We start from the raw sequence: 14462 nt of genomic DNA, 5'->3' as shown, positions 1-14462 counted from the left end.
AAAGTTTATACGACTGTATCTGTTGGTTCTACAGAACGGTCGTAGTTTGAACGGTCGTCTACTCTGATTTATTTTGGCATGGCTCAGTTGTCGTTCCTGTTTGTCTCCACGGGGTTACGATACTTTTAACAGTTGACTGTGGAATATTTAGTATGCAGGTAATTTGATGGGCGGACAAGTGGCTTGCTTGAATTTACTAATCTTCCTGAGACCGACCCATTTGTTCGTGAAATAGAAGCAGGGGCGCCGCCAGGAATCTTGGGCCCTCTGAGAAAAAATAAATCGGCCCCCCCTGCAAAGCTGATGCTCTCCATTATATTTGTTTGTTTTAGTCGATTGTTTTGTGTAATCTTTGTTACACATTTTGGTGCGATGATATATGCATTTTTGCTGAAACAGAGTACCTTCCTTTAACATGCACCTGAAATCACGACGCATTCACTGAACCTCAGAGGAATAGATGTTTTCCCTTACTGAACAATATTACTTCGAAAAGAAATAAAGTGTTATTTCTCTACCAGAACAAAGCCCAATTTATTAAATTAGGTTTTAAATTTAGATGTTCATTTTTCATTACAGTGCAATAAATAAAGTCGCTGTCTGGAATAAACAGCAGACATGTTTTAAATTGTCTCATTTATCCCAGTAGTTCTTTTAGCCACCAAAAACATGAGGCAACAGGAGAGAAATGGACCCGCAGTGAGGCTCTGGATTTATGGAGCCGACGTGTCAGAAAAACTGGCGCAGTGAGTCGGACTGGCGCTTTAACTGGCCCAGTTGGCTGTTATGCTTCTCACTGTTTATGTCTGTGCTTCTGTTTTATTGAGTCAAACAAATTAAATGCATTACTCATGACAAGATTATGCACCGAGAAGAAAAATCACCACCAGCTGAACAACAAAATGAGGGAAGTCCAAATGCAGTTCTGTTGAGAATCAAAATTCATTCATTCATTTTTATTGAAACTGTTGTTTATTTACTGTGGGACGTGACTATCCAACATTAAAACAGGCGTTGGCTTCCCAAGTTTAAATTCATTATACATTTTCTCTAATCCTCAGAGGTTCGACATAAAACACACAAATATGTAAGAAATGTTTGGTAAAATTAATTTACACCGATTGTAAGCGTAGTCAATAAACGTTTCCAGAAAATTTATTTTATTTTGCTTTTTCCGTCCCAGATAAATTTTGGGTTCACTACACTGGTGGGACAATTAGACAATTTAAGGTTAATTTGCTATTTTATTGATGTATTTTCTGTAATATACCAACCACTTGCAGTGAAACAATCCCATACTATGAGTTTGAAAATGACATGCTTTACAGTTTAATCTCTGATTGAAAACGTATCCCAGATTACATCTTTTATCAGCTTTCTTGGCATTAATCTGTGATTATTTATCTGTTAGTTCTTCTGTGCATCACTGGTTGAATACTGTGCTCTTTATTTAAAGTTTTGTAATATTTATGTCTACATAAGTTGAAGCTTGAGACACGGTACAAAGAAACACTGTGGGAATATAAACATGTAAACTTCAGTAAATTATGTAAACTTGATTACAAAAAGAGTGTAGCTGAATTTTTGTACCAATAGCTGGTTTAAGGTTATTATATCTTAGAATGGATTGGCTTTACCCCAATTTTTTAAAACAAATTAGAAATGGGCAGAAAAGAAAAGACAGTTTCCAGATCTTTAGAAAAATATATAGTTGTTATTTATCTGTTTGTGTGACAGGTTTGCTGAAATCAATCATGAAGAGGAAGGATGGTTGTAACTCGAGTGAGAATCGTAAGAAGAGTCTGCAGTTTGTTGGGATTCTCAACGGAGGGTACGTGAAGGCAACACAACACCGACTTTTTATTTTTACCTTTGCAAAAATAAATATTAAGGTTACAAATAAAATTTTGTAAGACAGAGTATTAGGGCCATTCCAGTAAAAAATAAATAAAATTATGAGAATAAAGTTGAAAATAATTACAGAATAAAGTAATAACTTGAGAATGAAATAATATTATTAGAATAAGGCCATACTATGTCAAGGATAAACTCTTATTTAAATTCAAAAAATACTTTTTTAATCCCAAAGGGAAAATATTTAATTTAATGAAATTAAATTAAGAGATTAAAGTCAGAAATAATTACAGAAAAAAATTATAATTTGAGAATAGTCATAATATTTTGAGAATAAAGTCATATTATGACAACTTTATTCTTTTATTTACTTTATTCTTGTAATTTTTAGTCCCCCCCCTCAGGTCATACAAGTTTGATGAATGAAAATAAATCTCTTAACCAAGTGGTTAAAATATAAGCCAGTTGTTGTGTTTGGTATTTATTGGGATGCTGTCCCTTTCAGGTATGAATCCACCTCCAGCGAGGAGGAAGAAGAGGAAGAAGAAGAGGAAGAGGAGGAAGTTGGGAGTTCCTCTGGAGAAAGTGGAGAAGGCGAGTGCTTGGATAGCACTGAGGAAGATGAGGCAGCACTGGAGGAAGAAACCTCCGAGGAGGAGAGAAACGTCAACCTGGATGAAAGCGACACGGATGAGGAAACGCTGAGAGCTCCAAATTATTCATCAGACGCTGTGAAAGAAAAGTGGGTTGTTTAAAAAGTAGACTGGAAACAGTTTTTATAAACACTCACAGATTTACTTCCTGATTTCCTAACTCTGACTAACGCTTCAACTGAAATAAAACCCTGCTTGTTTGCTACAGATTTGAGTTCAGCTCAAAAATGCGTGAAGCCTGTCTCATTCTGAAGAACCACCTGAACGATGACGTGAAAACACTGAAGAGTAAGGAAGTGGTGCGTCCCTGCAGTTCTGCTATACACACTTTAAACACAATGACATTTCACCTCTGAAACCTCATAATAATTCAAGTCAGACTCTGTGTAACTTAAGGTTAATTGTAAAATGTTTGAGTGCATTCTTTTGTGGTACGAGCTTCCTGGTCCTTAAACAGCAAACAATAGGAGCGTCTAAACAATGTCTTACAGTAAAAAAGGAAGTGAGTCAGACATGGGGCAAAAAGCCATCTGTTATCAGTTGATTTTCCTTTATAAACAACAGAGGAGCTTTCATTTCAAAGTAAAGCTGCTTTTATACACAGTAGCACAATCATCAAGGCCAAAAATGTCCTCTTAATTTAGGTTTTTGTTGATGCATATGAACAGTTCATGTTACCAGCATGGAGTGACTGGGAAACATAAAACTGCTCTGATTTCAGTAAAGAAGATCTAGAGCTACAGGTATGGATTTCTAAAATCCACATACAATCAAATAAAAAACATACTCCTTGTCTAATATTTGGATAAACGTCTATTTATTCAAGGCTTGCAAACAAAAGCACATGTTACACTGCAAAAACACAAAATCTTACCCAGCAGTTTGGTTTAACTTCTAGTATAAATATCTTACCGCGCTTGAAAGAAGACAAAACTAACTTACAAGTCAAGGTGGCCAGACGTCCCAGATTTAGGTGACCTGTCCCCAAAGCCGTCCCAGAAAAAGTCCCCGGTTTTAGCGTTTTATGAATGAGAAAAAAGGTTTCCTACAGATCGTTATTATGGTAGCTGGAGACTCTACGAGGCAGGAAGTAGAAAGCGCAAGTGAGCGTGTTGCACCCAACAAAAGCAGTTATGGTAGCTGCTTGAGTTGAGCTTAATGTTACAGATGGAGAAGAAGATTGTCGTTCCAACGCCTGAATAAGACCCTGATGTCTGCTTTTTAGCGATTCATCACTTGTGATTTCAATTTTGACGTTGGCGACAAAGGCTTGCACACAATGTTTCTAGAACCACAGGACTTATTCGGTGTCTAAATTGTCCCCTCTGGAAAAAAAAATTGTTCTGCTTAAACATTAATAGCAAAAAAAATATTTAGACGCAGATGAATTAACTTACGACTAAAACTGGATTTCTATCATTAAAGCTGATGTTTCTCGTGTCTCCTTCTCTCGCTCTCCAGCTGTCCAGTACCCACACCGTCCAGCTCGAGTGGTTCCGGGTGTCCAGTGCGAAGATGGCTCAGCCCTCGCGGGTCTCCAACTACCTCATGGCTTTCTCCGAGGTGTCGTCAGCGCTGCTGGAGCACGTCGTCAACATGACCGACGGCAACGGGAACACAGCTCTGCACTACAGCGTGTCCCACTCCAACTTTGGGGTGGTCCGACTGCTGCTGGACACAGGTGAGGGAACTGCTGACAGGAAGCGCCGTCTGTCCATTTCCGTAGCTGTTTTGTACGGTTTGGTCTCATTTCTGCAGGAAAACTAACAAATTTGACCTTGAACACTGCAAGAAACTCTCTTCGAAAGTTTTAATTATTACAAATGAAGGGGGATCATTTACAATTCACAATGTGCTGTGTTGAAACAAATGTTTTGTCCCGTAAAGTTAACTTACAAAAGAAATCAAGCATCTTCTACATAGACTGAAAAAGAAAAGGGTCAGTTAGGATTACCATAATTATTCCTACTAGCTAATTGCAAAATAAATATAAACAATTTTATGACATTTTTTTAAATACTTTCCTCACATTCAGAAGTTTTACTAAACTTTACATAATACAGCTCTAGAAAAAATTAGGAGCCCACTGCACTGAACCCATTGAAAATCTCCTGGTTATTCCACCAAATATTGATTCCTGAACTCTTCAAGAGTTAAAACATTAGTGTTGTTCTTTCTAAATGAATATCATTTTGTTTTCTTTGCATTATTTGAGGTCTGACAGCACTGCGTCTTTTTCCTTATTTTGACCATTTCTCATTTTCTGCAAATAATTGCTTGTAATTTCAGAGACATGTTGTCAGTAGTTCATAGAATAAAAGAACAAAGTTCATTTCACTCAAACATAAACCTATAAAGAGTAAAATAAGAAAAAACTGGTCATTTTAAGTGGCCTAACTGTTTTTCTGTTATTATTTAAACCTTGTAAATAAAGATTTGAGGACAAATAGAACACCAATAGCATCCTTTTCAGATGTAAAACACTTTTTTTTCCCACCAGGGGGTCTTTTTGTGGGCTCTAGTTCCCTTATTCAACAGTAGGCTGACAGGAAGGGGGGAAGGAAAAGGGGGAAGACATGCGCCAAATGTCGTCGGGTCCGGGAATCGAACCCGCGACGGCCGCGTCGAGGACTGAAGGTCTCCAAACGTGGGGCACGCTAACCTCTACGCCACAGATGTAAAACACTTCTGATTAAATTTAAATGGCTTAAAGTAATCAAAACTAAAAGCGCTATGCAACAGGAAACCTGTGTAACTCAGATCTTGACTGAATGATGCATCTTCAGCATCTCTGCAAAGAATTAACAGAGTGACATAAAACCAACCTCACAGTTTATGTGAACTTGGTTCATCTGTTGCAATTTGGTTCTGCTGAAATCTTTTGGTCTATGAAACAAACAGATCAACTTTGACAGCAAGAATGTTTTGCAGTGCATTTAAATTTCTTCACAGTAGCGCAATCCTACTTTTTTCCTCTGAAAATTACTTTCATACTCTTTGGTTTCTATCTGATCTAAAATGAGAAATCATTAGGAAGCGGCCATTTTCTCCGTCCCTCAGAGTAATGATTGGTTCTTCCAGGCGTGTGCTGCGTGGATAAGCAGAACAAGGCGGGCTACACGGCCATCATGCTGGCGGCGCTCTCTACCGTAAAGGAAGAGGAAGACATGGTTGTGGTGAAGAAGCTCTTCGGTCAGGGAAACGTCAACGCCAAGGCCAGCCAGGTCAGATACAAACTGCACTTCACAAACACTGAAAAGAGATATTTGCATTTGTTTTGTATTCTCTCAAATGGAACAAGAATACAGGTTTCTATTCTAAAAACAATGTACCACTTAATTTTTCAGCAAGAGTTGTTCTCCTACAGTCTAAAAAAACACTTTCTCTCCTTGGGAGACAAAATAAAAAAAAAAGTTTACTAATGCCCTCTATAAAAATTATGTTCTGGTTTATAATTTAAAGAACTTTCTATTTTTTTTCTGCATCAAAATGAAGAATAACAGAGTGAATACAGCCATATTTACATGGTATCAAAAAATCATATATTTTGCATTCTATACTGAAAAAAGAAACAGGTGATCCAAATAAAATATATTACATTAATTAGTCACAAGTAATCAATTAAGTTTATCCAAGTTAATTTATTACGTTGTCAAGTTAAGCAAACATGAATAAAGTAAGACTGACAAATTTAATTAAATGACTTGACCAATTAATATAGGTTTTTTTAGCGCAACTACATTAAAATGAGTTGATAAACATTTTTTTTTCATCTTTATATTAAAAACATTGGCCACAAATGGAAAAGGACAAAGCAAAGTTAATAGAGTAACTGTGGAGGTCCTAAGAAGCAAATTATAGACCAGCAAAAGCATAAGTAAAATAATAAAGTAAATAGATTTACTTTAATTTGTTCACTTGTTTCTATGGCTCTTCTGATATTAAATCAGCTGCAAAATGGAAAATGAAGAGGGTTCAGTGAGTCATTTTCAACTCATGATTAAACAACTTTAGCAGCCAAACATTCTTGTTTTCCAAAACAGACCCTAACAAATATTCACAGTAAATACTAAAATCAGGATAGTTAGAGCAAAAAAAAAAATACAGACTTCTCCTGTAATTTGTATTTCTAAAACGAATCCCTGCATGAGTGTAAACACTCTGTAAACGAGTGCGTTCAGATCTTAACGAGTTCTTGCAGATGGCTGATTAACAGGAACCATAAACAGAGAAGTGTTCATTAACACTTTGGGAAAGAATAAATAACCTATTAATCAAAGTTAAAAACAATTTGAATTGAGTCCACAGTTAATTGGAGACTTCCAGATAGACCGAGATATTAAAAGTGTCAGGATGGGAAAGTCAAAGCAGTTTGATTTGATGATAGAAATAAAAGAGTTTAATAGAAACAGGAGTCAGATGATCTGAATAATCAGATGACTATTTTTGTTTTCATCCCTTTTTTTTGTCCCATTATATTTTTTAAACCATGTTCCCCACAAACGAGACAAAGTAATCTTCTCTTCACATTCAGAGTGAATTAATTTCTCACTTTCTGATGAAGTGCTTCAAACTTGGAGCAAAAATGTGCAGCCATTGTGAGACTCTGCAGCGTTTTTCAAGTGGTTTTATCTCTGCACTTGATTAAATCAGGTTGTGTAGGGTTTGTGGCGCCTGACTGCTCAGTCATGGGACCAAATTTATGGCATCATTCTCTATAAATCCAATTACTGGAGCTTGTTATTGTTGCTGCAGGGAACAAAACATGTGGCAGGCAAAACAATTTAAGGTTGGGAATTAAAATTGTACAAGTTTCTGCTGTTTTTTATTAACTTTACAACTGGTAAAATGGAAATATGTGCAGGAATAAACAGGCAAAAGGAGCTGTAAAAGTTTGTTTTTACTTTTAATGAACTGTGCGTGTGGCTTTAAGTTTTTATCTCGGTGCAATCTAATCACAAGCAGCAGGAAAAAGCAGTTCAGTTGATCATTTATACGTGTCTAATTTGAATACAACTACAGTGGACTTCTTAAATTTTTAGCAAATAAAATCAAATTAAATGAAGAGTTGGAAATAAAAATCATATGCTCTAATGGTGTTTTAAAGGGGATGATGAACTGGAGAACAAAGAAGTGATTAGTGACAGGTCCTGGGTGAAAATTAGCCAAGAGGACAAAGTTTTCTGTGATTAGCAGCAAAAACAAAGAATGTGGCAAAAAGCTGGCGGGTCTGGTTTGTGTAAATAAATGTCAAATACGCACAGCGGGAACAACTGCACACATAAAAGGATGTGACGAATGCAAAAAACATTGAGATAAATCAAAAAACATTCAAACTGTTTAACCCTGGTTAATTTATTTCTGCCCAGCAACAGTTGGAACATTTATCAGAGAGTAGCGATACTTCCAAATACTTTTAAAATAAAAGTACAGTGCAGTAAAACTAATCTTAAAAAGTAAATTACCAGCTGCTACCCACTTTTGCATATTAAATTATATCCCTATATATATTTTTTCTTTTTTTTCCCCATTAAACAATCAGAGTTTACATTTAAAAAGGGATTTTCTCCCAGCGTGGAGGTACTGGTCTGTGTTGGACCTTTTTGGGTAAAAGATGGATCTAAAATCAACTAACATGTTTTAGAAAACATTTTTAGAAGTGGCACTCCACCTCTCTAACCAGTGGCCATGTTTCCTGTTAGGTTCTTTTCATGGTAGAAACGTTTATCTGTAGATTTTGTATTATTAATTTCACAGATGAAAACAAGTTAGAAAGGAACATTCTTATTTTTAAACAAGTTACATCATTTTACACATAGATACTTGCGTAGTGAGTGTGCAGAACCAAACCTCACTTTTACTTTCGTAATTACCAAAGTATGAGGTCTATTAATAATGTTGGCTTGACTGAGTGAAAATTAGTTGTGCACCAATAAATTGATCCCAATTTCCTTAATATTTTGGGAAATCAGCCGATTCTTCAATGCGAAGCCAATATTATGCTCCAATCTCAGCAAAGAGCTAAAAACCAGCCACTGGCGTCTACTGCTCTGCTGTGAGAGCAATCCGGTCATGTCTGCATGTTTGCAGTTAACAATAGTCACACCACTGTTCCCAATTCAGCAACTTCCTTGCTACATTCAGCGACATTTCAGACAAAAAAAAAAATTGGTTTCTCTCAAAATCAGAATTGGCAGATCAGGTTTTTTTAAAGATTGGCGATAAGCCAGAAAACTGCAATTTGTCAATTACTAAATAAATACAACTTACCAAATAATTGTGGCGGAGATGAAGCCTCATTCCAGGTTGTTTAGGCAGCAAAATGGGGACAATTTATCGATTTATCAGGTAGCCGATTTATTGGTGCAGATTTCCTTAATTTTGGGAAAATTGGTGATTTGTTTACATGAAGCTGATTTTATCCACCGATCTCATCTATCTCAGTAAAGGCTTAAACATCAACCACTGTCCTCTGCTCTCCCGTGAAAAAGGTTTGACTGACCTACCAGCCCACCAAGTCCGTCTGCATGTTTGCAGTTAATAATAGTCACCTCACTGATGCCAGCTCAGCAACTTTCTTGCTATACTGAGAAACATTTCAAACATTTCAGACAAAAAAATAAAATAAAGAAATATCGGCCAAAATCGGAATCGGCAAGTTGGGCTTTTTAAAAGATTGGTAATCAGCGATTGGCCAGATACCTGATCCAATGGAGCAAGCAGTTTTTGCAAAAGTTGCACCTGGACAGCTTGCTTATGGGTGTGCTGTACATAAAGATTTTACTGTGTTCTCTGTCCACCAGGCAGGCCAGACGGCGCTGATGTTGGCGGTGAGCCACGGACGGCAGGAGATGGTGCAGGCCCTGCTCGAGTGTGGAGCTGACGTAAACGTCCAGGACGATGAGGGATCCACGGCTCTGATGTGTGCCAGCGAACACGGCCGCGCCGAGATCGTCAAGCTGCTCCTGGAACAGCCTGGCTGCGACATATCCATCGTGGACAATGTAAGGCGGTTTTCTTAGCTGACTCAGCAAACAAATGAATAATTTTTTTTTTTTACCCCCCTCTATAAACCTTCATCCAGTTGTTGTTGCCTCCAAGTGCTGAAAATCTGCTCAGGAACGACTTCATATCTTATCGCTCTTCTTTCACACCACTTGAAATATTCTCACTTTAGAAGATATGACAAAAACCCGAAAGAGCCACAATCAGATTAGTGTCATCTGCCTTTGACTCATCATTTCTGCTGGAAGGAAACGCAGTCGCTACGCAGCTGAAACGTCCAAGGGGAGGAATTAAAAGCCTGTCAGTTCACAGCCCTCATCGTTTCAGACACAAGGCCCTGCAGACTCTGGTTGATTCTCTGCATACTTCATCAAATGACCCGTAAACAAACCAACTGCTTGTTTGTAGAAAAACATGTTGAGCTGAGGTTTCGTGCGTCTCCCGAAGATTTCAGGAGCCAAACGGAAAACTTCCCTGGTGAAAATCTTGTTAGAGACCAAACTCTCCTCATTACTTCCTCTGAAGCCTCTTTTTTTTCCCTCCCAGCTCAGCCTTGTGATTCCTAAAGTGATTTACAGTGAATTGTTTTGTCTGGATACTTGGGGAGAAATCAGGCAGAGAGATATTTGAGTGTTCACATCTGTGCCAGAACGAGTCGGCCATTTGGATAGAGTTTCAGCACAGCTGGATAATTGGAAAGCCCCGTTCCCCCCCAACTCCACTGAAAAGACAAAGCAGCATGTTGAACTGGGAGTGCAGCCGAGTTACAGTGTGTGAAAACTAGGTTTGTGTCAGAGCTCACTTCTTTCTGGGATCAATTTGATTAAACATGAAACCTTGTATTTAGTCCTGCTGTCTGTTGCAGACAAATTTAATTCTTGACTAAAATATTTATACCTAATTTTTTCTTTTCTTTTTTCATCAAGATGGACCCTTAGTGACATTGCACAGGAGAGGGAGAATCGCTAAATCGCTACTCCAGAATGGTATTTAGCTGAAGCTAATGCTAAAACTTAAATTCAAATTATATCTGCCCTCTCAAGACTCTTGAGCACCAATTTATTTTTTGACATAATTTACGTGCCCTGTAATGCCGTTAGATTTTATATTCATGTTCGTATCTTCTGTGCTGTCAGTGTGTTATTTTGTTCTTGTTTGAAATAATTATTGAGGGGAAAAAAACAGACATGAGGAGAGGAAACAGAACCGCTGCTTAATGTTTTCATCCCCTTTAAAATAAAAGCATGAAAAAAAAATTTTCAACTACAACAATTAACAGTCAGTAAGCAAAACTTCACAGATTTTATAACACTGATAAAAAAAAAATAACATGAATTGTTGAAGACTTCCACTGTGGAAACCGACAGCCTCTTATTAAATGAACCATTTTATCTTTTAAACTTTTTATACAATGCAAGTTTTCCAGTTTTTACAACTCATCCTGTTTAAGACTTGCTAGCAATGATTGTGGCCGATATCCAAGATTTATGTACATTTCACTACACTTTCGAAAACTATGAAAAATGAAATAAAAAGCTGCACAGTGGCGCAGTTGGTAGAGCTGTTGCCTTGCAGCAAGAAGGTTCTGGGTTCGATTCCCGGCCCGGGGTCTTTCTGCATGGAGTTTGCATGTTCTCCCTGTGCATGCGTGGGTTCTCTCCGGGTTCTCCGGCTTCCTCCCATGACTGTCAGGTTAATTGGTCTCTCTAAATTCTCCCTAGGTGTGAGTGTGTGTGTGTGAATGGTCGTAGCTGGAGATAGGCACCAGCAACCTTCCCGACCCCATTAGGGACGAAGGGTGAACGAAAAATGGATGGATGGCTAAAATAAAAAAAATTTACCACACTAAAGTTGCTTCTTGACGACCCACAATCCCGAACCGTATCAATGTCACAGGCGCAGATGAATGATGAGAGGCAAAAATATAGCTCATTAATAATCAGCCCAGTTTTACTTATTGGGCTAAAACTGATTTTAGCAAATGACCAACATCAACCAATACTGACGCTACTGCCAATAACACTTTTTTAAAATTTTACTGAGCCTTCTTATGTATTTGGAATAAAGATATAATCAATATGATGTCATGCAACCCTAATAAATACAATCATGGCAAGGTTTGATACTTGTGACAGACTCTATTCACTCAATCTGAATCAGCAGCTCCAGCTGTTATAAAGAATAAAAAAGGCAAGAATTAAGTGCAAAAAATCATAACCCAAACAACTGCAGCAAATGTGGTGTTGAATTAAAAAAAAAATAATCACAGTTTAACAAAACAGTGAAATTGTTCTAAAAGTACCTTTGGGTAGCTCTCCATTTCCAACATGTTATCAAACCTGATGCAATAATTTACTTGGTAATAAAAAAAAAACAACCAAAACGAAGGACATCAAGAAGGATTCCAGAAGAATGTCCTGTTTTGTTTTTAAATGGTTAATTACAGATGTATGACTCTAATTTGCCTGACCATAATTATCAAATTACCCAATCGTTGAAACCATCCACAATGTGAATCACGCGGCCCGTTTGAAACGGCAGTGCCCTCTGTTCAGACTCTGGGGATTTCACGGACAGTGATCTGATGCTTCCTCTCTCTGCACTGCTTCCCTCCGCCTGCAGGACGGCAGTAACGCTCTGTCCATCGCGCTGGAGGCGGCACACAATGACACCGCTGTGCTGCTTTATGCCCATATGAACTATGCAAAGTCCCAGACTACTCTGGTGAGTTCATTCTCTCATGCATCTGTTGCTTTGTGGAAAGACAATATGCTGACGTAGGCAACATGAAACGATATTTAATCTAACAATTAATTGATTTTAAATAAGATAACTGAAAAACATCCTCGAGTTTATATAAAAGGTAAAAAAATTTTTTACATGCTTTAGAGTTTGAGGGAAAATATGGTTTTAGCCAGCAGAAGTTGGTGCAGCTCATGTACGGTAAGTGTTAAGGATCTAATTTATAACACACTGCTGCCCCCTTTTGGTTTTACCACGCTACTGCAGACAGAACAGTCTGAGAAGGAAGAATTAATTATAATGAGTCCATCATTACTTTATAAACCTTTCAATATTCATTTAAATTCTTGGTAATTTATGTTAAAAAAAATAACTAAGTAAGTATAATAAAAACTATTATGGAAATAATTTAAAAACTGATATAAAAATAGTTGCTTAGCTCACAATCAGTGAATGAAACCTTATGTGGGTTCACTAAAGTCTGTTTACATAGCCATTAGCATTTCCAGTGCAAACAAGAGTAGTATTTAATAATAAACACTGCTTTACCAGTCTGCATAAATAAATGAATGTTTCCTAAAGTAAGAGTTATGGTGAACCCAGAGGTCAGTAAGCTTTACAACTCTGAGCACATTTTACCCTGGGTCCAGCTAAAAAGAAAATTGTTTAGAGCTACTAAAACTTCATAAGAATTTAGCTTATTTTTAACCATATCTACTATAGAAAATTTGTTTTTTCATATTAAAAGACTATTTGGTTTTTAGATATTATTTTTAATGATAGGAGTACCGTATATACATTTTATAGAAAATGTCAAAATTTGCAAGATGAAAGAACTAATGCACATATTGCACACACATTGTATAAAAACAGAGGAAATACTACTGAAGTTGTAGTTTTTATCACTCTATTTAAAACACTTTTTATTTTTGCCAAAATTATTAGAAGCCACAGATTACACACTCTTGGACCGATCAATGCCAACAAATGACTCAAATTAGGAAACTTTATTTTATTTATAAGGTTATTTTTTAGCAATAATTTAGTTGAAATATATACTAAAGAGGCCAAATGCATGCATGTATAAAGCAATTAAAATAACAGAAAACACTGGCTAAAAAGAACTAAAAACACAAATTAAATAAAAGTAAAAGAGCAATTAAACTTATTCATGTAGCACCAATTAAAAAGTAGAATTTCAATCCCTGGAAAAGACAAGCCCATTGAATGCAAAAGAACAAAGTCAAATTGATCAAATATTAAAGTGACATGCTTACCGCTTTGTCCTTGCTATAACACAGTGAGGTCTGACTCGGTTTATTACGACAGTTGATCTTAAAAATAAAGTTTCCAAAGGAAACTGGACATGGAGCATGGAGATGCTTACTCTGCAGATTTAAAACAGAGCACAGACAAAACACAATTTTTCAAATTTGCCCAAATCAAGACAAAAAACCCTCACCAAGAACTGAGTTTTAATACGAAGTCCAATTAGCACTGGGATAACATTAACTCAGTCTCTTCCCAGTGCTTATTTATCAGTCAAGCAGTTTCTGTATGACAGCGTGACATAAAGCCGCAGAAAAAAAACCATTGTTTTACACTGGATATAAATATTTTCAGCTGATTGTATGAACATTTTTAATTGAGCAATTTGTAAATTTATTGATGCTGGCAATATCAAGACAGTAATAATAGGGCGTCTCAATGCAGGAATACTGGGATAAATAATGCATTCGTGGAGTTAAATGAACTCTGTAACCTTATTAAATTCTGAAGACAATGGAGGGAAAATCCAAACTGTTAGTGGAGGAGACTTCAGACTCTCTGGCTGCAGAAACCAGACCAATAAAGAACTGGTTCTAGCACCAACTCTGATTAACCACTGGGACACTACGGTGACTAATCCACAGCTTTTCCACAAATGGAAAATGTGAGAGAGAAGCAAAGATTTCGGAAAAGCTGGATAAAGATGAGAAAAAAAAGCATGAAAGGAGCCACTTCTGCCAAGGAAAACATTAAAATGAAATATATCTGAGACGAGTACAAGAATGGGCAACAGCGGATTAATGGACAGACACTTTCTCTAAAGTTCTGGATATCTGAAAACTATTAAGTTAGGAAAAATTTAAGCTGCCATGTCAAACAAATTGAAGCTTCCCAATTTAATCTATGCATGAAATTCCTTCTCATCCAAAGAAAAGAAGC

At 36.9% G+C, this 14462-nt stretch overlaps 1 protein-coding gene across 1 annotated transcript in view; it reads left to right on the top strand.

The window, feature by feature from the left end:
* The window catches only part of kank3 (KN motif and ankyrin repeat domains 3), a 37478-nt gene that overhangs the window by 21700 nt on the left and 1316 nt on the right, over positions 1-14462 (top strand). The window contains exons 5-11 of the mRNA XM_044130460.1: positions 1738-1831; positions 2360-2596; positions 2716-2806; positions 3969-4188; positions 5589-5731; positions 9311-9511; positions 12135-12236. Coding sequence (XP_043986395.1) covers positions 1738-1831; positions 2360-2596; positions 2716-2806; positions 3969-4188; positions 5589-5731; positions 9311-9511; positions 12135-12236 — 1088 coding nt within the window. The remainder of the gene's footprint in view (positions 1-1737; positions 1832-2359; positions 2597-2715; positions 2807-3968; positions 4189-5588; positions 5732-9310; positions 9512-12134; positions 12237-14462) is intronic.

The sequence above is a fragment of the Gambusia affinis genome, linkage group LG10 (assembly GCF_019740435.1).
Source record: "Gambusia affinis linkage group LG10, SWU_Gaff_1.0, whole genome shotgun sequence".
NCBI lineage: Eukaryota > Metazoa > Chordata > Actinopteri > Cyprinodontiformes > Poeciliidae > Gambusia > Gambusia affinis.
This window is presented reverse-complemented; position numbering and strand designations above follow the sequence as displayed.